Source organism: Ovis canadensis, chromosome 1, assembly GCF_042477335.2.
Source record: "Ovis canadensis isolate MfBH-ARS-UI-01 breed Bighorn chromosome 1, ARS-UI_OviCan_v2, whole genome shotgun sequence".
NCBI classification, from domain to species: domain Eukaryota; kingdom Metazoa; phylum Chordata; class Mammalia; order Artiodactyla; family Bovidae; genus Ovis; species Ovis canadensis.
This window is the reverse complement of record NC_091245.1, coordinates 191,724,192-191,751,506: the sequence shown is the minus strand read 5'-3', so window position 1 is coordinate 191,751,506 and position 27,315 is coordinate 191,724,192. Positions and strand designations below refer to the sequence as shown.

The 27,315-nt window shown below is 45.0% G+C and overlaps 1 protein-coding gene across 10 annotated transcripts in view; it reads right to left on the bottom strand.

Annotated features, from left to right (window-relative positions):
- Positions 1–27,315, bottom strand: part of KALRN (kalirin RhoGEF kinase) — a 695,559-nt gene that overhangs the window by 627,259 nt on the left and 40,985 nt on the right. Inside the window, exon 1 of one of the 10 annotated variants that reach the window (XM_069556097.1) lies at positions 3,384–3,450. The exons of the other annotated variants lie outside the window; for them this stretch is intronic. Coding sequence (XP_069412198.1) covers positions 3,384–3,450 — 67 coding nt within the window. Of the gene's footprint in view, positions 1–3,383; positions 3,451–27,315 lie in introns of those variants that run through there. 10 annotated transcript variants of the gene reach the window in all.

Sequence of the window (27,315 nt, the reverse complement as noted above, 5' to 3'; positions counted from 1 at the left end):
GTGTCCTCCAGACACTGCCAAGCAGTGACCAGCAAGAAAGCATGCAGGGATGCCTGTAAACTGCCTGCAATCATCCCACGAGCTACCAGAGGTGGTCGCTCCCACACACGGAGAAACACTGCCTAATGCGCTATGAATAAAGAGCAGCTGCCTTTTCACTCTTCCCCTTTTATGACCAAAAAAATTTTTTTAATTAAATGTAAACAAAGAAATGTAAACCCCCATCTCACTTGTCAGGTCCCCATGGTTTCACTAAAACTCAACACCGAAATGCAACGTTACTTCTCTTATATGCACACTCATGTTTTAGATCTGTATGAACACCCTTCTTTTGATGGACAGATCCCACCATACAAACCATCTCCTTAGTCACCATCTGAAAGCACAGAGCATGATCAACAGAGTTGACAAATGCCCAGTAACAAACACTGTAAAAACAGCATCTGATATTAATGAAAGAAATCGTCAAAATCATCATGTCTGAGCAACCTGGCAGTTCATTCTCTTATAAATCCTCACATATAGTCAAGTCCTAGAAAACAACCCCTTTTATTTTCTTAAATCCTTACCCTTAATGAACAATGATGAGGGAGATAAAAGATTCATTTGCAATCACCAAGTATATGCATTGCCATTTCTTCGTAAAGTTTATTTCCGCTCCATGATGGGTTCCAGTACTTTTCTCCCTTTTCCTAGGTGTGTCAAATCACAGATTCATTTATCCCCCAGTCACAGCCAAGAGAATGACTCAGGCTGGCACACAGCTTGTCGATTATTTCATTTTCCTGGGCTAAACTTATCATTTCCCACTTCTTCTTATTGCTTACTTATTCCCTCTTCACTTTCTTGAGGTCTGTGACTTTCAAAATGATATGAGGCATGACAATGATAAGGGTGAAACAACAAAATCCTAAAAAAAAAAAAATGATGAAGGGAGCTAAATTCGGTTACACTAAAGACAGATCCCAGGGAAGTCTGTTCACTGCCCAGAAGGACAGGTTCGTCATTCATCCATTCTTTCAACAAATATTTATTGAGCATTTCCCATGAGCCAGCTCAGCCTAGCACACCATATTAAAGCATGCTGCAGTCTACACAAAGTTAGCTAACGTTAGTAACTAGAGGAAAGTTGCTACATCTTAAAATCCTGCTTGAACATGGCTTCAGGCATCACACATGTACATGTATAATACTGTGATACTCATTAACCAGAACTGGGCAACATAATCAACAGTCACCAACCCCCAAACCTGGAAATAAGTTGCCCTCCACAGTCAGAAGCTGCTAAAGACTCACATTAAAGAAAACCCTAGAGATACTGTTTATGAAAGACCATAAACTTTCCAAATATAGCCATACATGGTGATGAAACATTCATGGAAGAACACATCTGGCAAACAATGTTTTGGGGAGAGTTTAATTAGTTAATTCATAAATCTACTAACCTGACATTTCTAACAATGCCTGACACTTTTACATGCACTAACACAATAAATCTCCCCCAAATTCTATAATATAATCAACATCTACCATTTTTCAAATTAGTAAGCCAAGGGTCAGTTTAAGGGTAAATCATTTAATCAAGGGCACTTAGAAAGTAATGAAGCCAAAACTTGAACCCAAGTTTGCAACTCATGGATTCAAGCACTTTCTAAAAAATAAAACCAAATTATTATTAATGGAGCTTGTATACTAACATCTAGCTTTTTATAATTAGCATCATGTTAGCTTGAATCTTGTTTTAATTTCCATAAGTATAAATGATCTCTAAGCCTCTAACAACTCTTAATTGGACTTTTCTCAACTCCTGGTTATTAGATACCACATGTTCCTGTCTTTCCTAAGACGTCTGTAAGACAGTGAGAACCAACAGCATTGGTATAGAAAACTAACACTCAAGGGGCACTTTTCTTCATGCCAGGCACTGGAATAAGTATTTCACTTGTAGCTTCCCTACAGCAACCCTCTGAGTTGGTGCTGCTGCTGTCGTTACCATTTTCTTTCACAGTGAAGGAGGCACAGAGAGGTTAAGGAACTTGCCTAAGGCCACATGGATAAGGAGGATTCCCACCTGTGGCCTCTCCTTCCCTGGTCTCTGATCTTCACCAGTAACAAGTGCTGGCTCTCTTCCTAACATTCTCATCTCATCTCAAGTCTGGGCTCCCACTGGCCTGTTCTCAGCGCTAGTGAGAGGCTGCTTTTCAGATGTGCTGGTTTGGCTTCCTCCATCTTTGATTTCTCCCCAATAAGAGCCCTGGTTCACCTGCTGTGTGCAGCTCTCTGCTCCCCCCTGGTACTGACCTCCTGGCACACCTAAGACAATCCCCAGTACAGACGACCACACCCTGGGCTGGGCAGCAGAGCCTCCCCTAGGCCACTTTTTCCACCAGGGTTTCATCTCAGTCTTCCCAAAAATCTCTTAAAGGAGCCAACACTTTTAAAAATAACACTCAACACTGTTAAAAAAAAAATAAATAAATTACTCAACCAAGTTAACAGTGGCTTTTCCTTACAACAGAATGTCTGGATTTGCATCACATTACCAAGAGATTTAAATCACATGAATATTTGATGGTAAAATGTATTAAGGTCAGATTAACCTGAGGAATAGAATAAAACGGACTTTCCCTTCCGTTTCCACTAACTGCAAATTCTGTGTGGCTCACCGATAACCCACAAAGGCAGCTGTCCTCCAGACAGGTGCCAGAGCTCCACGATGCTGAGGGGCCTCATAAGGAGGAAATGAACACTTACAAAGCACCTACTATGCACCAGACATTATGTCATGTGTTTTACAGGTATGAATGAACTAAGAATTCTGCAACAACCCCAACATATAGGTCTCACCACGCCCATTTTACAGATGGGAAAACAAGCTCGTAACGGTCTCATAAATCAGCCTAAGGTCACAGAGCTGGTGGTGGCAGAGCTGAGACGTGAGCCTGCATCTGTCTGCCCCCAGCTTCTTGCTCAGGGTTCCACCTAGAGTCCTGCAAGATGGAGCTTGCCTTTGACTACAGTACTGAGTTTGCTGATCAACCCAGCAAGAAATGAGGTCCCAATATACACATGCTTCCCAAATGGCCCTGGGCTCCTGATTCCCAGCTGGGTCACAAATGTCCCCAGAAACACAGCTGCTTTTTTTTTTTTTTTTTTACTTTCCATGGGCTGGCTACTCATCTGTTTCATCCCCTCTTCTCTCTCCTTGCTCTCTGCTCCCTCCTCTACTGTGTCTTCCTGTGTGTGTGTGTGTGTGTGTGTGTGTCTGTTTCTGTGTCAGAAAGCTGTGTGTATATGCATGCCTTCTGCTTCTGTCTCTTACACACACACACACGTATGCACACACATTCTCACGTCCATTCTCTCCCCCCACCCAGGAATACCTCGATCCAGCAGCCGGAGCAAGCGGAGATACCAAAGATACCACTGTTCCCAGAAGCGGTCCGTCATCCCCCCCTGAACTCATCCTTCACAGCCAGTCCCCTCAGCAGAGCCTCGTCCCACCACCGCCAACTTGAGGAGGCCGGAATTTCTTGACGCTGGGCTTGCGCGCAGCCTGCTCGAAGCAAATGCCTGCCTGCGAAGACAGCCACCAGTCCTCCCACACAGAGGCTGACTGTGCCGGGAGCCTGTTTCACAGCAACAAAGGAACAAGTGCGGAACACTGCCGCCTGGTGCAGACCAAGCCTGCAGGGGCCCAAAGGGAGGTCAAGAGACGCAGGGGCGGGCACCAGGGAGCACCTTCACAAAGAAGGGAGCGGAGAAGTGGTCTTGGGAATGAAACCGCACAGTCAAGGTCGTATCTTAGATGTCATTCCAGGACCTCCTGCCATCCTGGCTTCCCCTGCCTCCCATGCCAAAGGCCGGCGGCTCTCCTAACAGGAGACAGGGATAGGAAGCCAGGAACTCAGCCATCCTGGACTCTGAGGCCAGCCTACAAGAGCCAGAGCCTCACTGCCTTATTCCATGGAAACCACAGGCACCCCCGGCCCAAGGCTGCTGGACCCATGTGGCCAGAAAAAGGCCACAGACTCCATCTCCCTTGGTGGATCCTCTGTTAGAGTAGAGAGAGCACGGACTCCAGAGTCACATGGATATGGGTTCAAATCCTGCTACCACTTAACAGTTGCCTGGCCTTGATCACTTTACTCCAACCCAGCTTCCTCGCCTGGGAACTAGAGAGAACAGTATTTGCTTCATTGAGCTGTTGTGAGGTTCCCAAGAAAGGAAGGACCTAAAGTTTCTGGTCCAGCACATGGTGAATGGTGGTGCTCAAGGGCTCCTTCCCCCTTCTGCTCCAAGCCCTCTTTCTCTAGCCAGATCCTCAGCTCCCACAGCCCTTACATCCCGTGCTTTCCCACCTCTGTGCACTGGCTCCTGGTCTTCCTGTCCAGAGCATGGTCATCCTACGGCCAAGTATTCACTGCGGCCAAGTCTTCCTGGTTTTACCAACACGTAGCTCAAATGCCACAGAGTCAGGCAGCCTTCCCTGGTCCTCCTTCCCATCTCCACTGCATTTCACTCTCTCCTTTGTACAAGACTCTGCTTCCTGACTCAGCCAAAAACTCCATGAAGACAGGATCTGCTCTGTGATCATCACTGAACCTTGAAGAGTCTTGAACTTTGCAAGTGCCTAAGTATTTACTAACTGAATGAGTGAAGAGGCAAATGTCTGTGCACCCCACATGGTTTTGTTTTTTAAGTTAGGAAAAGGAGTGGACTACAAGGGCCTCAGTCCCTGAGTACCACCTAAAGCCTGTGGAAGGATGACAGGGCACCCTGGCCTTGAGGCTGTGCTCCCAGGTGACCAGAAGTCCTATCTGCATAAGTGAAATCAAGAGGACCCCAGGTCCAGAACAACTTTGGACTCCAAGCCTAAAAACTACCCAGCAGCCACGTGCATATTCATCACTGCTTTCGCCCAGCCCAGGCCACGCCGGCAAGGTCTTCTCACTGTTCCAGTAGAAATGCTGGCCTCCCAGGCCTCCTGGTCTCCATCTGGAAGCCGGCAGGAGCAGGCCTCCTCAGCGTCAGCTCTTCCTGGAGGCTCAGGCTTCCAAGATGACACAGGCTGCAGAGTCTGACAGAATTCAGACTGAGGAGGAGGCCTGGCCTAGGGCAGGAGCTAGGAGGGAGAGGGAGAAGGCGAGCAGAGCCATGGTCTCCTCCAGGCTGGCCCTGCCCCTGCTCCACCACGGCATCGTGGCTCCTTCAGGAAGAGCAGCACTGGGACCGAGCACACCCCTCCACCCAGAAGCTACCTCGCCGGCTCTCCTAGAGCTATTTTACTATTACCTTAAATGGACAAGACTCCAGTCTGTAGTTAACACAAGAATGCACACCCCTCCTCCTCTCTCTCCAGAGAGAAGTGCACTGACCCTTAGCCTCCCCCTCCTTCATGAATAACAGGCTCCATCATTCAGGTGTGGCCGGTACTTTTCACGCTCACAAAGAACTTTCACATCCATCCTCTCCCTCGGGCCTCTGAGCCACCCTGTGAGGTCTGTAGGATGGGACTCACTTTACCCAGTCTACATAAGGGAAAACCCACATGCCAAGAGGTTAAATAACTGACTTATGGTCAAATACCTAGTCGGTGGCTGGGCTGAAGAAGTGTGTGCCATCTGTCTCTCCCAAGGTGTTTCTGTGGCTCTGGATTGTTCTCTGGGGAAGTGTGATGTCTTTCATAGAGAGGTGGAGGCCCTCGCAGTAGGGCAGGACCCTCGGGCAGTGCTAACAGGCCACAAGCACAGGCTCAGCGGAGGGCCTGCGTGTGGCCCCTTACCGAGTGACAGCCTTTCATCTTTTTCTTTGGCTCCGGGCTTCTGGCTGCCGAGGAAGGGCAGTCTCCAAATAAGAATGCCAAAAATGGCTCTGTATACCCTACTGGGGAGAGATCCGAGATGGGAGGCCTGCACACGTGGCTCCCACCTGGGTCTGAGGAGACCCAGAGATAGGCTTTGAAAAGAGCACCTGCCTATGAGGCAGAAAGTCCCAGTGACCGTGTGGGAGCTATGCGAACTAGAATACTCTGACAGGGCTAATGCTACTCTTCCATGTCCCATTCTTGGGCCTGGAGAAGGCAGCTGGCCCTGTTCCCCTCCTTCCAGTAATCAAGTGCCAAACATTCCACACAGCTTCGTTTTCAAAGACAGAAAGGGAATAAAGATGTTAACAACATGGGTGCAAGCGCTGCCCCCACAAACTGTAAACATAAGAACGTAAGCGTCCCCTGTGGGGTCAGGCCCAGGATGAACCCATTCAGCCAGCAATTTCACTAAACATTGGCTTCAGCCCGTCATGCTGGGCTCCCGGGAGCTCCTCGGTCCACCACTGCTCATTTCTCCAGCTCCCACAGAGCCTCATAAGCCTGCTTTCAATGCAGCCCGTCCAGAAGAAGAATACAGTGTTCCAAGAGGCTGTCAGAGCTGCCGTTTCGCTGCAGTGCAATTAGAATGGACGGGATATTGGCCAGGAAGGGGCCTTATTAGGTCTTGCTGTTGTTGTTGCTTTGTCTTAGACAATACTCCTGCAGCGGCTCCTTCTTCCATCACGGTCAGAGCAAGCACGGTCATTCCTGTTGGCCTGGTTCCTGCAGCCCACCTGGCTGGTGCTACGGGGACCCATTCTCAGAGGCAAGGAGCATCTCCAGGCCAGCAACAACCCGTCCATCCCAGAGGGCTGATGCCTGTCTGGATGATCACCAGAACATGCATGTGTTCCCTTCTCTTCCCTGTTCCTTCTTCCTACGTGGCACTGTTCTTTCTCCCGCTCTCTACCCGCCCCAACATGGAAACACTGTGTTCCCAATCAGATAACGCCAGCACAAGTGTATGGAGCAGAAGGCAAGCAGCACGGAGGGAGGGGAGAAGCAGTCACGTCCCAAAGCTTTCCCACTCATCTCCTGGGATGATGACCACTGTTCCCACAGAGGCAGTGGCTGGCTTGTCGGACACATGGGGCTAGCTCACCAGGGAAGGTGGCAGTGTTGCTAGTCTGCGTAGCAGAGCGAAGACTATCTCTGCCCGAGGAAGTGGGCTCCACCAGGCTGCCATTTTGCCCTGCAAGCTGTACTTCAGTTGCAACATGTATCACACACTCCAGCAGACACCATCCTCAGCCACCTCCCACACCACTTCTGTCCCCTTGGCGATGAGCACCCAAGTGGAGAAGTGAAGCCCTGTGACAACACATTCTCAGCAACGCCATCCATGGATGGGACGGACACTGGCCCGTCTCTCCTGTGAGAGCCAGGTGTCCCCAGGTGAACAGGTTTCCTAGGTCCACACCTGAGGCCAGCACCTAAGACAGGTTATCACCTGTCATGCTGAAATTCAAGCCCACTTCTCCCAAGAGGCCTTTTCCAGCTAACCTCATTCATTCTCTATCTCTGAGGTTCTCAAAGTTTAATGGGCAGCAGAATCACCTTAGAGGGTTGGTTATCCAGGCAGGTAACTCGGTCTCACTCCCCAAGGCCTGCATTTTTAACCAGCTCCCCAGATGAGTCTGAAACAGGGATCTGTCTGCTTCCATCCCTGCTCTCCTCTCTTACTTCACTGAGCTATTCTAATTGAATTCTAGACTGTACCCTGTTTCCCCCCACACCCTCGGAGTGCAGAGTTAGAAGAATCTCCTGGAAGGTAAGGGGCCTTCAAAGCCCAGTAGAGGGTCCCGGACTGCAGGGCTGAGGAGCTGCCAGCCAGGAGGCTGAGAATCAGGCTCCTCTCTCCACAGGCTCCAGAGAGCATTCATCTGTACAATGGCTTTAAATGTCACCTCAAATATCAGGCCGGGTGGCAGGAGCGAAAGGCGGAAGCTCATTAGCCTGCCTTGGCCTGCTTTTGTGTGGCTTTCATCCGTGTTCACCTCCGACCTCCTCTGGGATCATTAACACTCCCTCGACTGGGGGAGCCTCAGCTCTTGGAAACGTCACACAGCCCTTCCCCACACTGGGCTCTACACCAAATCGCTAAGTCAGGGAAATGCAGTCCCTCCAGGACACCTCCCCAGAGCACTTATTCTTCCCCCACCAATCGCCAGAACCCCGTGTGGCCCTGACTCTCCTTCCACAGCATGCCACCCCAACACTGCCACCCTGGCCCCAAAAACCAAGCCGTGCCCTCATGCCTTTTCAAAGCTCACCCATCCTGGGCCTATGAAAAGTATTACGATAAATAATCTCAGCCCCTCTAAGGTCTGCACAAGGAGAGCTTAATATTCAGACCCTCCGGGAATATTTACATTTTGGCAAAAGATAATGCCCTAGATCAAAGGAAAGAAAACAAAGAACAAAAACAAACCAAGCTTATAAATAGAACAGACTGATGGTTTGCCAGAGGTGGGCAACGGAGAGTGGGTCAAGTGGGTCAAAAGGTACAAACATCCAGTTATAGAACAATAAACAAGTCATGGGGATGCAATGCATAGCATGGTGAAACTATAGTTAATAACACTGTACTGTATATGTGAAAGTTGCTGAGAAAGGAGATCTTAAAAGTTCTCATCTAAGGAAAAATATCTAACTATGTGTGGTGATAGATGCTAACTAGAATTACTGTGGTGATCATTTCACAGCATATACAAATCATTATGTTGCACACCTGAAACTAATATAATGTACTGTTGTATGTCAACTATATATCAACTTTTTAACAAGGGAATTGGGAAAAAATAGTATATTTCTACCATCACCAGGAATGCTAACTTTTTTTTTTTTGAGGATTTGTATGTGTGTGTGTGTGTATGTATGTATGTATGTATGTATGTATGTATGTATGTGTATATATATATATATATATATATATGGGCTTCTCTGATAGCTCAGTTGGTAAAGAATCTGCCTGCAATGCAGGAGACCCTGGTTCGATTCCTGGGTCGGGAAGATCCTGCTGGAGAAGGGATAGGCTACCCACTCCAGTACTCTTGGGCTTCTCTTGTGGCTCAGCAGGTAAAGAATCCGCCTGCAATTTGGGAGACTTGGGTTCAATGGATGGGTTGGGAAGATCCCCTGGAGAAGGGAAAGGCTTCCCATTCTAGTACACTAGCCTGGAGAATTCCAGGAACTGTATAGCCCACGGGATTGCAAAGAGTTGGTATACATATATATACATAAGGTCAAAAAGCTTAGTTTGTACAAATTATGATCCAGAATGACATATAAATTTATTCAATATTTTTTTTTAAAAAAAGGAAGGGGAGTGGAAGTCCAGGCCTTGGATAAGCAGCAGGGGTGGGGTGTGTTGGGGGCAAGGAGGAGGGTCCATGACTCTTCCCTAGCTCCATGGGCACGTGCCTATTGGGTGACCTGGTGAAGGCAACTCAAGGAACCCGGTGCCTCCTTTGCCTCCCTCATTCATCCCGTAATCCCCCACTTCCTACCCAGAAAGAACGTAGTTGACTGCCGTCTCCAAACCTCTAATTTAGAAAGTAGTTCTTCTTGAGGGAAAAAATAAAACAATAAATAGAGTGGACACCTCAGAACCTGATCCCAGCAGCCCAGAAACCCAAGAGTTTATTATTGCCTCCTCTGTTTCCTTCACACCCGGCAGGGGTGCCTCCCTATTCCCTCTACTAACAGCAGCTGCTTCACCCATCAATCGAGGTGGTGTGACTCAGTGACCCAAGGGTCTTAGGTCTGGGGGCCTTTTGACCCCCTGACATTTGGTTTCTCTTAACTCTTCCTCCCGCCTCTCAATTACCACAGTTTACTGACTTAGAAAAACTCACAGATGTCAGTCACCACAGCTGAAACCGCATGCCTCACTCAGCCTGTGGGGAACCCTTGGTGTGGAGAATCCTCTCCCTTCTCTCTCCGTCCCACGCCTTCTCCATCTCCACCGAGAGCTTTTCAAATAGACTCCTCAGCATATCTGCCCAGGAAAGTCAGGCACCAGACGACAACAACTGCGGTTGATGATCTTGAATATGAAGTTCAACGGGGTCAAAAAGAGCCCACTGCATCATCAAAGAAATACTAAATTCTGACTAGCATATATCTAGAACTAAACATTTTTAAATATAATTGTTGGGTTTTTATTTTTTGGAAAATGTATAATTTGTGTTTGTTCCATAATGTAAACCACTATTGCATCAGAATATTTGACTCACTGGAATGTCCTGACACTCACCCCAAAACACACACACACAGAAGCACACTAGCAAATTTGAATTCTCTCTTCCTTGACTCTTATTTTTAAAAAGAAAAGAATCAATTGCCATGATCACTTTACTTTTCATGAAATAAATGCTGCTTATGGATCTTAAAAATAACCAATTCCCATAAATTCTAGAACTAATCCCTGTATGATCTGTTTATTCAGTTAATATGAAGCCTGCTAAGGTTAGGAATTTCCACAGTTTATTGTGATCCACACGGTCAAAGGCTTTGGCATAGTCAATAAAGCAGAAAGAGATGTTTTTCTGGAACTCTCTTGCTTTTTCCATGATCCAGCGGATGTTGGCAATTTGATCTCTGGTTCCTCTGCCTTTTCTAAAACCAGCTTGAACATCAGGGAGTTCATGGTTCACGTATTGCTGAAGCCTGGCTTGGAGAATTTTGAGCATTACTTTACTAGCATGTGAGATGAATGAAATTGTATGGTAGTTTGAGCATTCTTTTGCATTGCCTTTCTTTGGAATTGGAATGAAAACTGACCTTTTCCAGTCCTGTGGCCACTGATGAGTTTTCCAAATTTGCTGGCATATTGAGTACAGCACTTTCACAGCATCATCTTTCAGGATTTGAAACAGCTCCACTGGAATTCCATCACCTCCACTAGCTTTGTTCGTAGTGATGTTTTCTAAGGCCCACTTGACTTCACTTTTCAAGATATCTGGCTCTAGATTAGTGATCACATCATCATGATTATTTGGGTCATGAAGATCTTTTTTGTACGGTTCTTCCCGTGTATTCTTGCCACCTCTTCTTAATATCTTTTGCTTCTGTTAGGTCCATACCATTTCTGTCCTTTATCGAGCCCATCTTTGCATGAAATGTTCCCTTGGTATCTCTAATTTTCTTGAAGAGATCTCTAATCTTTCCCGTTCTGTTGTTTTCCTCTATTTCTTTGCATTGATCGCTGAAGAAGGCTTTCTTATCTCTTCTTGCTATTCTTTGGAACTCTGCATTCAGATGCTTATATCTTTCCTTTTCTCCTTTGCTTTATTGACTACGCCAAAGCCTTTGACTGTGTGGATCACAATAAACTGCGGAAAATTCTGAAAGAGATGGGAATACCAGACCACCTAACCTGCCTCTTGAGATATCTGTATGCAGGTCAGGAAGCAACAGTTCGAACTGGACATGGAACAACAGACTGGTTCCAAATAGGAAAAGGAGTACGTCAAGGCTGTATATTGTCACCCTACTTATTTAACTTCTGTGCAGAGTACATCATGAGAAACGCCGGACTGGAAGAAACACAAGCTGGAATCAAGATTGCCAGGAGAAATATCAATAACCTCAGATATGCAGATGACACCACCCTTATGGCAGAAAGTGAAGAGGAGCTAAAAAGCCTCTTGATGAAAGTGAAAGAGGAGAGTGACAAAGTTGGCTTAAAGCTCAACATTCAGAAAACGAAGATCATGGCATCCGGTCCCATCACTTCATGGGAAATAGATGGGGAAACAGTACAAACAGTGTCAGAGTTTATTTTTGGGGGCTCCAAAATCACTACAGATGGTGACTGCAGCCATGAAATTAAAAGACGCTTACTCCTTGGAAGAAAAGTTATGACCAACATAGATAGCATATTCAAAAGCAGAGACATTACTTTGCCGACTAAGGTCTGTCTAGTCAAGGCTATGGTTTTTCCTGCGGTCATGTATGGATGTGAGAGTTGGACTGTGAAGAAGGCTGAGCGCCGAAGAATTGATGCTTTTGAACTGTGGTGTTGGAGAAGACTCTTGAGAGTCCCTTGGACTGCAAGGAGATCCAACCAGTCCATTCTGAAGGAGATCAGCCCTGGGATTTCTTTGGAAGGACTGATGCTAAAGCTGAAACTCCAGTACTTTGGGCACCTCATGCAAAGAGTTGACTCATTGGAAAAGACTCTGATGCTGGGAGGGATTGGGGGCAGGAGGAGAAGGAGATGACAGAGGATGAGATGGCTGGATGGCATCACTGACTCGGTGGACATGAGTCTGGGTGAACTCCGTGAGTTGGTGATGAACAGGGAGGCCTGGCGTGCTGCGATTCATGGGGTCGCAGAGTCGGACATGACTGAGCGACTGAACTAACTGACGAACTAAGGTTAGGAAAGGGCCTGAGCTGAATCAGACCAAGTTCAAATCACAAGTCTTTTTCTGACCAGCTAGTAACTTGAGGCAAATCACTTAACTTCCCTAAATCTCAGTTTCTTCATCTTTTGGATGAAGATAAGGCTGACCTTACAAAATCTGAACAACGTGCATGAGGGAAAAACAAAATAACATGTATGAAATATTAAGTACTGTAACTAACACAGCAGGTGCATTCTCCTACAATAGACAACAAGCTCGTGCCAGTTGAACTTAGCAATCCATGGGATCCAAATGGACAAACACACTAGTTTATTAAAAAAAGACAATGTCAGTTTTGCCTCTGAGGATAGCTGTAAGCCAAGTGGACCTTGTGAAGTGCTGAGTTAGGGACAAGTCAGGACTCCATATCCCGCAGCTCTCCACCTGCCCTTCAGGTAGAGGCAGATTCCTACATCTTACTTGCCCAAATGCCCCAACTCATCTGGCTTCTTCCCTCTGCCCTAACCCAGGCTGCAAAGATCCAAGAGAGAGTCAATTAGAAAAAATCCTTTGACTATGTCCACATGAAATATGTGGATGACTCTCAGTACTGAGGAGACGGAAAACTTTTTGGAGTTCCCTGATATAGTTTCCATGTAGTAAATGCCAATGATTTGGCTTCCCTAAAAGTCCATCAAGCCTGACCTCACAGCATGCATACGGGAAAGCCTAGTTACAGATATTCATGTAAAAAAACAACTACTATAAAACTCCAAGAAGAAAAATGGACAGTCTTAGGGTAGGAAGTTTTTCCTAGGCAAGACACAAAGCTCAACTCACATATATGCATTTTTTAATCTCTGAAAGAACATACAAGTCACCTAAGGAGACCAGGGGATGAAGAACAGTATTGAAAGGAATACTTCTCACTGAATATCTTTTTAAACCTTTTGAATTTTGACCCTTGAACTGTACCTAACTTTTTAAAGAACATTTTAAGATAATGGAGTCAAGAATAAATGTAACTGTTCTTAGAGTCTGGCTTCCATGCTGAGAGAAGACCAAGCCACATGGAAAGACCACATGAAGAAGAACCAAGGACCCAGGCTGAGAAGCCCAGCTCGTCTCAGCCCCACCCATGCCAGCTGCCATCCACGTGAGTGAGGTCACTTTAGAGCTTCCTGCCTTTCCAGCACCATGACAGACACCACGTAAAGCAGAACTGCCTACTCGATCCTCACGATCAGGGAAATGGTAAATTGTTGGTGTAAGTCACTAAGACTGCGGGTGGTTTGTCACAGTGTAAAGATAAATGAAGGTGGGAGTCATTGGTGATTGGAGACAAAGCCACAAGACTGGCTGAGATCACAAGGAAGTATTGAAAAGGACTGTACCTTATTTCATCTTGAAGACAAAAGCATGTCTAGTCTCAGGACCATACATATCTGTCTACCTATCTTAGAATTTGAATTCTGAAGGCAGAATTGTTACAGGGATGTCTAATTAACTTGCTTGCTTGAATTAAAAAAAAAAAAAACAGACAGATTTTCTCTACAGGAAGTAAATATATCTGATTTGGCTACTTGTTTTGACAATGAGAGATACCTTTTCCAATTCACTAAATTTGCAGCTCCAAGATTTTTAAGAAAACATATATAAAGCCTGTTTATAAATCTACAATGTGCTAGAAAATATTTTATTTGCAACCACTTAAACTTATGGTTTTAAAAAAATGTTTAATGTCAACTTAGATGTATCAGGGGAGTATATGGTTTTTAATATTCTTTTAGGGCATACATAAGCAGAAAAAGTCTAAAGCCCACTGAGGTATACATCTTAATACTCGGCAATTGTTAAAAACGATAGTTTTCCACAAATAGATATGAAAAGATCTTCTAAACATACTGTTGGGCTAAAAATGCAAGGTATAGAACAATGCGGTTAGTATTTACTCACTTTCAATAAGAAAATGGTATAGTAAGTACAGATTCAGATTTGCCTATATTTTCAGAAAGAAGCACTGGAAGGATTCATAAGAAATAACACTGATAGTTACCTATGGAAGGAGTGGATTGGGTAGATAGGCATAAGGTCATATTTGATACTGTATTGATTTTTGAGCAATATGAATGTATTATATTCACAGATTTTTTAAGTCTTCAGGAGGAAAAAGGAATATATAAAATTATAAAAACATGAACAACGTTAAAAGATAATCTAGTAGACAAATATATGCTTCATTGCAACAAAACATTACATAAAAGATTAAGATCTCAAATTTACAAAGAGCTCCCAAAAAAAACAGAAAGAAAAAGGTAAACAACCCAGTATAAAATGAGTCAAGAACATGAACAGGAAATTTACAGAAGAAGAAACACAAATGATAGATAAAAAGTAAAAAGATGCTAACTGCTACTAATAATCAGAGAAATGCAAATTAAAGCATAACAGCAGGACATATTTCACCTATTAGATTGGAAAATGTATATATATAACATGGCAGAAGAGTATATTGATATAATGCTTTTAGAAATTAATTTGGCAGTACCTATCAATATTTATAAAGTGCACAACCTTCAATTCCAGCAATTCTACTTACAAAACTCTCACAATTACAAAAATGCTTCAGTATATTCTGTAAAAACTAGCAAGAAAAAACCGGAGATAACCTAGAAATCCAACAATAAGGAACTAGTAAAATAAATTGATATAATTATTGATACAATCTACATTAGGCTTTGAAACCACTATAAAGGACAAGGAGTTTTATATATAGTGACAATTTAAGGATGTCCATGAGATAGTGTATGTGTGAGAGAATAAATTTGCAAGATAATTTGAAATAATTTGTACTAGTCCATTTTTTGTGAGAAAAGATAGACTATAAATACACACATAGACACTATGAGTATGCATTTCAACGTGCATAGAAAAGGAGTTCTGGTAGGAGATTTACCAAACTGTTAACAGTGATTATCCCTAGGAGATGGGAGTAAGTGGTTAGAGAATTATATTTTATGCAATTTTATATCCTTATAATTTTTTACCATAAGCATTCATTACTTTGGTAATTTTGAAAGCATTTACGCTGACTGAAGTAGCAGCTGGGCTTTTTATGAAAAATGAGAGCTCCCTCAGGGCCAGGACAGCAAGTTGAATGTGGGATGATCCACAGAGAACCCACAGGCCACCGGAACCGAGTCCCTGGACTCAGGCACCCACCCCCTGACTGGCAAAGGCAGCTCATCCCACACTTTGCACCACTCCTTGCTCATCACAGGGATGGCTAGGCGCTTTGTGACCTCAGCGAGCACTCAGCACAACCCACCTCTTCTCAGCCCGCTCACTCATCAGCCCCTTAGACCACTTGTGGGACTTTAGTCAGAGATGGCAACTATGTTTCATATCAAGTTCCAGCTCTGCAGCTGCTGCTGCTAAGTCGCTTCAGTCGCGTCCGACTCTGTGCAACCCCACAGATGGCAGCCCTCCAGGCTCCCCTATCTCTGGGATTCTCCAGGCAAGAACACTGGAGTGGGTTGCCATTTCCTTGTCCAATGCATGAAAGTGGAAAGTGAAAAGTGAAAAGTGAAAGGGAAGTCGCTCAGTCATGTCCAACTCTTAGCGACCCGGTGGACTGCAGCCTACCAAGCTCCTCCCATGGGATTTGCCAGGCAAGAGTACTGGAGTGGGTTGCCATTGCCTTCTCCAGCTCTAGTCAGAGGCAGTAATTGTCCAGAGCTTGTGTTAAACAGTTACTATCTTCCCCTTGTATCAATACATATCTTTAAGACTATGTAGTTAAAAAAAAAAAAAAAAAACACTGAGGCCACAGACAGGATGGATGTGGAAAGAGTGGCACTACCAATTAGTGGCGCTGCCAGATGAGGCTGGAAGAGCCGTGGCAGGCAGACTGGCAAGTCTGCCATCCTTGCCCTTGAACGGTGGGCTCTGACTCACCAACACAGATACTCTCAAACCCACTGTCTCTACTGGGAGTGTTGTCACTCACGGGGTGAGGACTGAATGGGGGGCTGAGGGTGAAGGGAGGTGACAGCTGACTGCGGCTGTGTCATAAGCGCTGTGTCCATCAGAAGACAGAGTGGAAGCAAGGAGAGCCTGAGGAAGGGGAAGGAGTCACTAACAGATGGAGATGTGACCCAAACAGCTGCAGATAGAAGGCTCCAAACATCCAGGTACAGTGCCAGCCCAGAGACTGGGTTCCATCTGTCAGGTCTTACCGAGTTCCTTGACCCGAGGACACGCAGCTGTGTCCACATAAGAAGATGCCTTCACAATTGTGAACAGTCCAAGTGCCCTGTTTCTTGGGAATTCACTGATCTTCTCTATCTCCACAACCAAAACCAGAAAAACCCAAAGCCAAAAAAATCTCAGAACTTCACGTGTTGTAACTAAAAACACTCAATAAACAAAGCCAGTCTTTGGGCTCCCTCCGGGAGTAATTGTCTAAGAATGCTTCCTTGCTTTTCAGCTGGTGAGAGAGAGACAGACGTGCTAAGGCTGTATGGAGCTCATCTTGAAAGCATTAATTTTTCCAAGCACCAACGTGCAGTTCCTGTGCTTTTCCTGAGCAAGCGGCAGCAGGCTGTGAGGAGGCTGCAAGGACACCTCTCTGAGCAGGGTCTGCCTGAGCGAGTTTGGAGGAAGGGTCACAACCTGCCACAGGGAGGGGCTGCATAAGGCCTGTGGGGCACTCAGGCTTTAGGGTGGATCACTCAATTCCAAAACGGGAAGAAAGCAAGCAGAAGCAATACCTCTACCTCTTTTCAGGCCCATTCTCTAGGGGCCCAGTAATGACCAATTAAAATCTTCTTCTTCCTCACCCATCCCTCACCACCTGTAGCCCTGACAATCACATCCAGTGGCCAAGCACGGGGAGAGGGTATCCAGCTTGTGGGTAGAGGTCTTTATACCAGTCCTCCTTCTTCTCTCCCTGTCTCCCTCATTAGGGGTGAAAGTCCACCGTGGAGGCTGCAATCTGGTCATACACAGTTTATTCTTTGTTGGCCCAGGTCCAATCTCCCTAGGAAGCTGAGGACCCTCTGCTCTTCAGTCTGTTCACAGAGGACAAGACACAATGAACCATCTACAGCAGCAAAGGGAAGTCTCATTGTCTGCCTGATGGAGGCAGAAGTGACAATTAGGATGTACCAGAAGTCCTGACCGTCTTCACTAGACATTCTCCAAGCAAAGTGCTATCACAGGGGCTTGTCCATATCCAGCAGCATGCCTGGATTCCCAGTGGGGATCAGGGACCAAGCCCTACCCAAGCTTAAATGCTGTATCACCATCAAGACTTCATATGCCAGTCTACCACTGACTAGCTGTGCAGGGTTGCTCAAGGTACTGCACCTCCAGTACATCTGTTTTCTTATCAGTAGAATGAGGATGATAATAGCATTTAAATAAGTTAACAAATACAAAAGAATTAAAGGAGTACCTGGCACACAGTGAATACTATATACATGTTCATGATTAATATTATCATTCTTATGAACTTCCAGCTTTTGCACTCCATCTCAGATAGCTATTTCAGTCCATTGCACGTGCTCTTCCCAAGCTTTGGAATATTGTCTCCTACCTCTCATTATCTAAGCTATCTGTGCCAATTCTCTAGTCTCTAGAAGGCCTTCCCTGCCCCATCCAGGTGAGCTGGGTACCCTGTTCTTCCTCAGCGTCATATTAAATCCATTTTATATCATACTGTACTTCCAGTTGTCTATGTCTCCTCAACCAGGTCCTGTTCACTTCTGTATCCCTTAGTGCCTGTCACAGAGAAGGCAATTGATAAACATGTGTTCAGTGAATGAATGAATGAGGAATAGAAGAAGGAAAGCTTTCATTTATTCAACAAGCATTAAATAGGTGCCTACTCTATGTTCTATCCTGGACTATGCCTGGAAATACAGGAAGAAGCAGGATACCCGAGGGGCTCCCCAAGAACTCACAGTATGGAAAGCAGAATTTCTACCTTCTAGCTGTAACTCAAGAGAAAAAAGAGGGGGTATGTGCAGCCCTGCCCAAGGCAGGTGATCACTAGGTCCCAGAGGGAAGAAGTGGTTCTTGGAGGGAAATACGGTTTGCCCAGAGTGGGTCTGTTTAACCTGAAGCAGACAATGGAAGCCCTGAACATAAGATTCTATTTATTTTCCCTGTATTGGAAGGATAAATGTAGCTTTGCAAGACCTATGAAAAACAAAAGGTAGATTCTTCCTTATGAGGGTGGTTTATTTACCCAGATACTATTCATCAGCGTCTTCCTACAGCAACACGGTCATATCATTGCGTCCACGCTGTCTGCAGACTACCTTCACCAGACTGTAAATTCCTGTGGGCAGAGCCCATAGTTGGTGCCTTTTTGCATCTCACCCCGCTCCCACCTGCCATTAGCAGCTAGTGCCGGCACAGCACCGTGTCCAGGGGAAAGGAACGCTGCAGCGTGCACATGAGGAACAGCTCGCTCATTTCGTACCATTTCTTCCCTTCTGCACTTCTCACTATGTGTTTACCTTTGTTTTGTTTATCAGCTTAAGGGACAAGAAAAAAGGAACATCAAGAGTAGAAGGAGTGTTTGTTGTTCCTTCTGTTTTTCTCTTCTGAAGCAGAACTGACACCACCACTATCCCATCCTGCAAATAAAGATGGCTGTGGGATTTGGGAGATCTACCTGGCTGTAACTCTACCAGAAGCCTCCGACAGCTCAGGCCCACTGACGAAGAAAAGGAAATAGAATTTCCACTTATAGTAAGAAAAAGTCGAAGCAACTTTTTCCTTGGAGATTACATCATAGATACTTGAGGTTATGTTTTTCCATACTGGATGCCCTAAAAATGAGCTTCTTTTCCTGAATGAAAAGTCAAAGCCTGGCCACCACCAAAAGGGCGACAGAGCTCCCAAACCCCAGCCTGAGGAACAGAGAGCCTACAAGGACCACCGCCCTGTGGTTGCAGCGATGTGACCGCACATCTGTCCCGGAGGATTTTCAGAGTTGCAATGCCTTCATCGCTCGCTCCAGGACTCTGGTCCCACCATCCCTCTTATCTTGAGGCTTGTCTGTGGGCATATAAACACAAATTTCCAAGCCAGGTAAAAGAGAGTTGGAAATTACCTGCCTCATCATTTCCATCATTCTTACAAATAAGGCAGATTAAGCTAAAAAGGTCTGTAACTCAGACAAGGTCCTTTTACAAGAACTGAACAGAGAAAACATGTGTCCACGGTTGTGCGTCATGTCCATGCACCTACACCTGTGGATGTGTCCACGTGATTATATCTCTGTATATCTCTGAACAAGACTGGAAATATAACCCGAGGCACTGAGCTGATCACTAAGGCTGCTATGTCTCTGCCACCAGACACAGTCTCCCTGGAGGACCGAAACTGGTTTGGGAACATATATGGAAGAAGGGTAATTTGATAACAGATAGTTTATGTTTTCCTAATATCTTTGAGATGGAAAGTACTCTTCCACAGAGGTACACACAAACACTGCTCATTAAAGTGTTCCCCGCATATACTTTAAATAACTCTCATCTTGAGCAACGTGTATCGTCTTCATTTCCCTCCATGACAGGCCTGTGAGGGTGGGTGGGCAGGAGAACAGCATAAAGTATGTGCCTGGATCTCTCCTAAACCTCTGGCAAATGTCCTCCACAGTAGTCTTAGAGATAAGATGGTGAAAAATGAACAGGATAAGAGTAGAGTTGGGTGGGATTACTGCAGACAAATTGCAGAACCCAAAGAGTGTTTATTAGGACAATACAGTGAGCTTTGGGTAGGATACAGGTCAATGGTGGTAGCCACAAAGCTCTCTCCTTGACTGCTGCATTTTGACTTAAAAAGAAAATAGTTTCTAAGATGACAAGATGAAAGATATGCCTGATGGTATTGACAGATGACACAAAACTGGTATAGTGAGGTTAATACTGTAAGAGATGACCAAAATCAATAAGTAAATTTATCTCAGTAGATTTGAACACTAGGGAATTAACAAGGGCAAGCTTTAAGCATGGGATCTACATTTTAAAATAAAAAAATGTACCTATTACTCAGCTCAGCAATTCCAATCCTTTGTATCTACCCTAGAGAAATAATTGCCCATGTGCATGCTTGTTCATGAATGTTCACTGCAGCACTGTTTATAATGGTAAAAAATTTTAAAAAGAAACAATAGAAGAATTGCTAAGCCAACTATGGAATATCCACAATGAGAAACACTATCTGAAAGATTTTCAAGACATGTCATTGCATAAAAAAAAAGTTGCAAAATGATATAAAAGCCCTATATGTTAACCTCAGACATATATACACAGAGAGATAATTTCCACAGATAGATAGACATATATGTAAATACATGGAAAGGAGGGAAAGTCCCTGATATCTGCTACCAGGATCTACCTCCAGGGAGAAATTAAGTTGGTATGAAGTAAAAAGGGGCTTTGACTTTACTTGTAACATCCAAAATTGAGAATGTATTGTGTTAAACTATGTGACTTAGCTTTCATTTTACAGTCAAGTCTTGCTTTTAGCTTTAAAAAAAAAAAGCTCAAAAATATGGGGAAGGACACAAATTCTTGGGTTTTCCATTACCACAAATGTAAGAGGGGTCAGCACTGTCAGACTGCAGAAAGCTAATTCACACTATCCAGAATGCATCTGAAGCCTGGTGCCCAGGCAGCCTGCAGGGACCAGGGATCACTTAGCTGATCAAGTCTGCAGTGCTGTGCTGGATCGAAGCCTGGCAGCACAATTAGGCAGGGACACTGACAAAGTAGAAAGCAGCTAAAGAAAAGAAATGCCTACAGAGAGCCTGAAAAGCATGACTTCAGAATAAAGACTGAAGGAACCACAACTGTTTAACCTCAAAACAAGATCATGGGGAGACAGACAGGCTGCTTCCAATATTTGAAGGGTTATAATGCAGATGACAAAGCAAACTTATCTTGGGTTTTTCCAGAGGTAAAAACTAGGATAAATAAAAACAGGTAATTCTACCTATGAAACATGAATAAAAAGAAGAAACACTCTGATAGAATGAATGACAACAGAACAGTCTGTCAAGCAAGATCATGAGCTTCCTGTTATTGGAGGCATTCAAGTAAGAGAGTCTATGTGAAAAGATATTGGATTTCATTAGAAGCAAAACTACGTGATCTATAAGATCCCTAACAATTCTAATATTTTACGACTCTGTATTTTGGCTGCAGAATCAGTTTTCAATCAATGTGTACCCCCCATCGACTTCAAATCCCACAGGTGGTGTATTCTGCCACCAGGTGGCAGTAGATGCCTTGGGCTCTGGGTCCTAAATGTTAGCTGCGGTGAAAAAAAAAAAGCAGTTTTATGAAATGTTTTTAAATAAAAATTTAAAAAGAACAGATGCAAGCATGAAGTCCCAATGTAGCCCACTTTAAAGGAACATGTAAGTGTAATTTATAATTTTTCTGATTATTCTATCACAATGATTCTTAATCACCTGCTTTCCTCTTGTACATTTCCTTTGTACAGGGTCTACAAAGAGAGCCTTATCTTCGAATGTGGTCTCTCTCTGGTGTCAAGTTTCCTGACTTGCACACAGTTCCAGATCTCTGCGTCTCCTCAATGCAAAAATCTCTGCTTCCTCTGCAGCTGCAGATTGTGTCTACTACTACAGTCTTTCTTCCCTACCCAAGCAGAAGACCCAACACGAGGGTCAGAGAAACACCCCAGCCATTTCCTGCTTCTAGCTTTCCTGCCTCTGTATCCACGCAATTGAAGCCACAAAACAAGCAAGCAACAAACAAAAACAGAATAGACCGAGTTGCTGAATCCCCACACCCTGACAGCGTGAAAGTATGTGATTATCTTTTCCCAATTAGAAGAGAATCATCTCCCACCCAGCTCTTAAAGAAAGGAGAAACTCTGTTCTCCAACACAGCTGTCAGCTTGGGTGTTGCTTAAAATTTGAATACAATCAACAACCCTTGTCCCAGTCCCTAGCAACCTAAAATGAAAACATTGCCTTGGTTACAAATCACTTCAGAAAACCTGGTTCTCAAAAAGTTATCTCTGTAACAGCTTGTGAGTGAATGGAAACAAAGCAAGGTTTTCTTAAAATCGAGACTTAGAGCCGCTTTATCACAATAAACCATGTACCTGAGTCAAGGTGTTAGTCATCCTCCTGCATCTCAGGTGAAACGCCTCTTCTTCCAGGAAGCCCTCAGGAGACTAGAGCTGTGTTGGCTGCCCCCTGCTGTGTGCACCAGTAGCATCCTGTGCCTGCCTTGTCACAGCCCTGGCCTCACCCTGTCACTGTCCTTACCACACTCACTTCAGTGCCCTCTGCACTGGCCCATTTCCTGGTTACATGGCAGGATTCAGGAAGACCCAGACTCTAGCTGTGTCTTTTACAACTGAATCCCCTGAACACAGTAGGACTCAATAAATATTCATGAAACTATCATAAATACATACATTATCAATTAATTAACTGATGTGGAGCCCAAGTGTAGGCAGCTGCTCCACTGAGGATATTATTTATCCATTTCACAAACATTTCCTGAGCATCTCTCGTGCCGCTGTGGTACAGGATGTGTCAAATGCAGGCTCTGCCCTCGAAGAGCATGCAATGGGGGAAGAAGTCAGTGACACAAATACCTACACTGTGAAGTAGACACACAGTAAAACCAAAACAGGATGGATATTAGGGAGTGAGAAAACAAGCAAGGCACTGGGGCTACCCAGCAGTTCAAAGTGGCTGGAGCTAGGCTGTTAGACGGGTAATGCTGGAACCAGAGTCTGGAGGCCCTTGAATAAAAATTTCAATTAAATAATCAATATGTGGCAGGGTAAGAGCTTTATATTCATGGTTTCCTTTATTTCTTGAAACAGTACTATGTAAAGCCATCCTATTACAGAGAAGGAAAAGGCTCAGAGGAGTCAAGAAAACTGCCTAACACGACACAGCCAATATGTGTCAGAGCTGGGGTCCACACCTAGGCCAGGCTAATGACTGCAACAACAAGGCCGTAGGGCTTTGGAGACCGAGGTGCCAAGTTAAGGAGCTGTTACTTTACCCTTGGGATGCAGAGCCACTTTGAGTAGGAACATGCCCCAGTCAAAGACTGAAGATTTATCAGACAGTAATGGAGAATGGGTTAGGAGCAGTCAGGCTTGAAGCCTACTGCAATGGTCCCAACACTGTATCACGAAACTCCTGAACAGGGAAAGCAGCAACAAGACTGGAAAGGTGGCCCCAAGCTGAGGAATCCAGGAAGAGTGGGGACAGTCTAGTATAATCCCAAGGTATAAACCTGAGTGATGGAGGGCAAGGCTTCAAAAGTGGCATATGCCTGCTTCTCTAGTGCCTCTGCATGTGTGCATGTGTGCCTGGGGGAAAGAAAAGGGCAGACTGCAGCCAAGGACACAGCTCCAAAACAAGGGGCAGCCTGAATACCCAGCCCCACACCTTTCTATGCACTGCTGCTACCTGCAGAATTCCCGGAACTGTGAATTCCCGGAGCCATCCCCCACACTTGGAGCACCTGAGCTCCAGTGACTCACAAAAGCAATAATGTGGCATGAGGCATCCAAAGTGCCTCCCCAGGTCTGGTCTCCTCCAACCAGCCTGCCCCAACATACAGAATGCCTGGCCCCAAATCAGCACCAAGAAGCAGAGGAGTGCTAGAGAGACTTACACACCCCAGGCAGTAATCCTGGCTCCCTGTAATCTTGGGCCAAAAGCTTAACCTCCCTGGATCTGTTTCCTCATCTATAAGATAAGCAGTTTGGATCACAATCAGACATTGCACACTGGAGGCCCACAGCCTGAACTCATCCTGCTAATGGACTTTGTTTGACTAACACAAAGTCTTTAAGTTGCATTAGTTTCAACATTTTAAAACAAGGCTATTTCACAAAGAAAATTCATATTTAAGTCCTCTCTGAAACAAGATCTGGCAACAAGGAGCTCACATTCCCACATGGCATCAGTCAGCTGGAGCTGAGCGGCTGCAGCTCCCCTGAGATAAGGGACACCTCTCCAGTCTGCCACAGTCACCGCCACTCCCTAACTGCTCCCTGACAGTCTCCACTCACCATCTACAACAGGCCTGCTTCAAAAATCTCAGGTTAATGGTTTGGCTCCTTGGGGCACTTGAGTTCACGATTCCTAAGAAGATGATGATCTAAAACACCATCGTTGTGAGGCTTAGGAACTGGGGCAATAAACAGGAGCACAGAGAAGTTGGCAGCGAACTCCCCACAATGGCGGATACAGGTCTCTCAGAGAGGCAGGGGCTTGCTGCAACTGAAAAAGGTTTATTAAAACGTGTGTCAGACCTGCCCGCCATACCCACCCCCCCAACCAGGAGGAACTCACAGATGACATCAGCTTTGGACATAGTCAGAGAAACCCCATCATGAAGCAATTTACTTCCCCAGTCTCTCTAATTTAACAATTAGCTTAACAACCCTGGTCAGGCACTTGCTGCTGGAGAGTAGAGGAGATCCTGACCAGCAGCAGCTTCAGCCTAGAATCTTCTCAAGGTCCTTTCCCGCACTGCCCTTGCTTCAGCTGGGTTGGCCTCTCAGCTCACACAGACAGACATTCTCAATATTTTCAGAGGTTCCACCTCCTCGAGCCTCCCACTTGAGCTCCTTAGAAATTCTCCCCTGTGTCCAAAATCAATTTCTCCTACTGCAGTTTTAGCTTCTTCTCTGCTAGTCTGTCCTGCAGAGATCCTGGCCTCATCATTGGAAGCATGCAGGCAAGAATGCTTTAGCCAATCACTTCTCTGGCTCTTCGGGAGCTGGAGTGTGGAAGGGAAGTCTGAAGACAGTCCATGCTGCAGGAGAGAGGGTACAGTCCCAAGGCTGGAAGCTTTGGTACACCCTGGGCACAGATTCTGACTCAGAGAATGAGTCTCAGGAACTGGGCTTGCCCTGACCTGGACAGCATGCTCAGTTCTCCATCTGCACTGCCAAAGGGCCTCTCAGTACAATGCACAGTGCCTCCCTTGCCCAGCTCACCCTGCTCCTGCCTCCAAGGCCTTTCTCAAGTGGTACCTTAAACCCCAAATGCCAGAGAGAGATGCACACACATTGGCAAGGGGAGACTCAAGAGGGGAGCTTATAAAGTCACAAGTCCACAGATACCTGCAGGATATTTTGAAAATACAGTATTAGAATTCCCAGGATAGAAGGGGTGAGACTGGGGACCACAATAGCAGACCTCAAAGAGGAAAGCATCACTGTGTGACTAGAGAGAAATTTCAAAGAGGCCACGGAAGGAGAAAAGGCCAGGAACTAACTGACCCAGGAGCTTAAATCAAGCCAAAAATAAAGCTGAGGAATGCCAATGTCAAAGCTAATCACAGAGATTAGTCTGTTTCACCAAAGAGACACAATGAGATGAAGAATCGGGGGACCTGTTGGTGCTGCTCCTGGTACAAGAAGTATCCTCAAGAAAGGAAGTTCATCCCAACTTGCCCTCCTCCATTGCCAGGGCTGAGGTCAGGGTTGAAAATGCAGTTAAGTGCTCAGGAACCTGACTGACAAACGAGGTGTAAATAAATCACCAGGACCATATGGCATCCACCTGGCAGTCCTGAAGGAATTCAAGGGTGAAATTGTAGAGCTGCTAACCAAAATGTGTAACCTCTTATTTCAAAGTCACTTGTGCCCTAGAACTGCCAGAGTACTCGTGTAGCCTCCATTCATAAGAAAAGACCCAGGGAGAATTCTCATTTTTTCAAACCAGGAAAGCCAGCAAAACATATGTGAACAGGACTACTAAGCGTGTAAGCAAGCATGACCTATCGGAGGAAAAAAACAGAACAGTGCTGATAACAGCAAAGCATGTTTGTAAGACTTTTTAGAGTAAACATTAGTGTGAATTAAAGAGAATCTGTGGGTGTAACTTCCATAAATTTCCAAGAAATTATTAGCAAGGGATTATAGTAAAAACACTTATTTTAACTGAATAATGATGCGACAGGGAAACACTTTTTCAGTATGCTGACTTAGACCAGAAACAAGTAAAAAAATAAAAAATTGACCACATTCAAATTAAGAAATAAAAAAGTGGAGTTCTTAAAGCCTGAACAGTAGACCTGAACAGTAGATTCTTATAAATAATCTGTTGGAGGCATCGGAAAGCTACTCCACAGGTCTACACTCTTCCAGGCAAGAAAAAGAACTGCTGATCCAAAGAAACGATAGGAAGGTCTTTTGGGGTTCTAAGAGTTGATGTGAGAGAGAAGGCCGAGTTTCAGTGTGATGGGATCTATCTGCCCCATGACAATTCCTTAGTCTCCTCTCCTTTGATAAGACGAATTCTGGACTCCATTCTCTGAACCTTATGGATATGGGCCCCCAAACCTGCATATGCTTGAAAAATAGGAGCAGTTGCAGATTTAACTCACAGAAAATGATTCTGAATAGACTAACAGAGAGACTGTTCACCACATCTGGTTAAACTCTGGCCAGTCAGGTTCACCATGGGCTGGCCCTTCTTCCCTCACCTGCAGTGCCCACTCAATACACAGAACTTCAAACTCATAAACCAAAGGCAGACATCCATAGAAAAACCATACTGAAGCTATGAACCAAATATTCTAAAACAAACAAGAGTAGGACTGGATTGACCTACTCCCTTGAATTAATTTCTAAGATGTTAATACATCTTAGGTCGGGCTTACAGCTGGGAGCTAACCAGAGAAATGCAAACCTGGGTGGGCTCAGCATCTCTTCCTTGTGATCCACATCTGCCTATCGCACTTCTCCGACTGCTTATAACATGAGTGGCTGCCACATAGTCAGAGGCTGTGTACCACTTTCTCAGCACCACCTCTGCTTATCCAAGTCCATTCATTCCTTCAAAACGAGAAGCAAAACAACTCACCATTAGCATCATGGGAATTTAAAACTTACTCTTTCATTTTGGGGCTTGAAGTCAGTGTTTTGTTGGAGAAGGCAGGGGGAAAAAAAGAGTTCTAGATTGTGTCACCTGCTAAAACTTGTTCTTATGTAATGTAGTGGCTACATACATAGGTTCAAATGCTGGCGCTGCTAGTCACTAGCGGAGTAAACACAGAG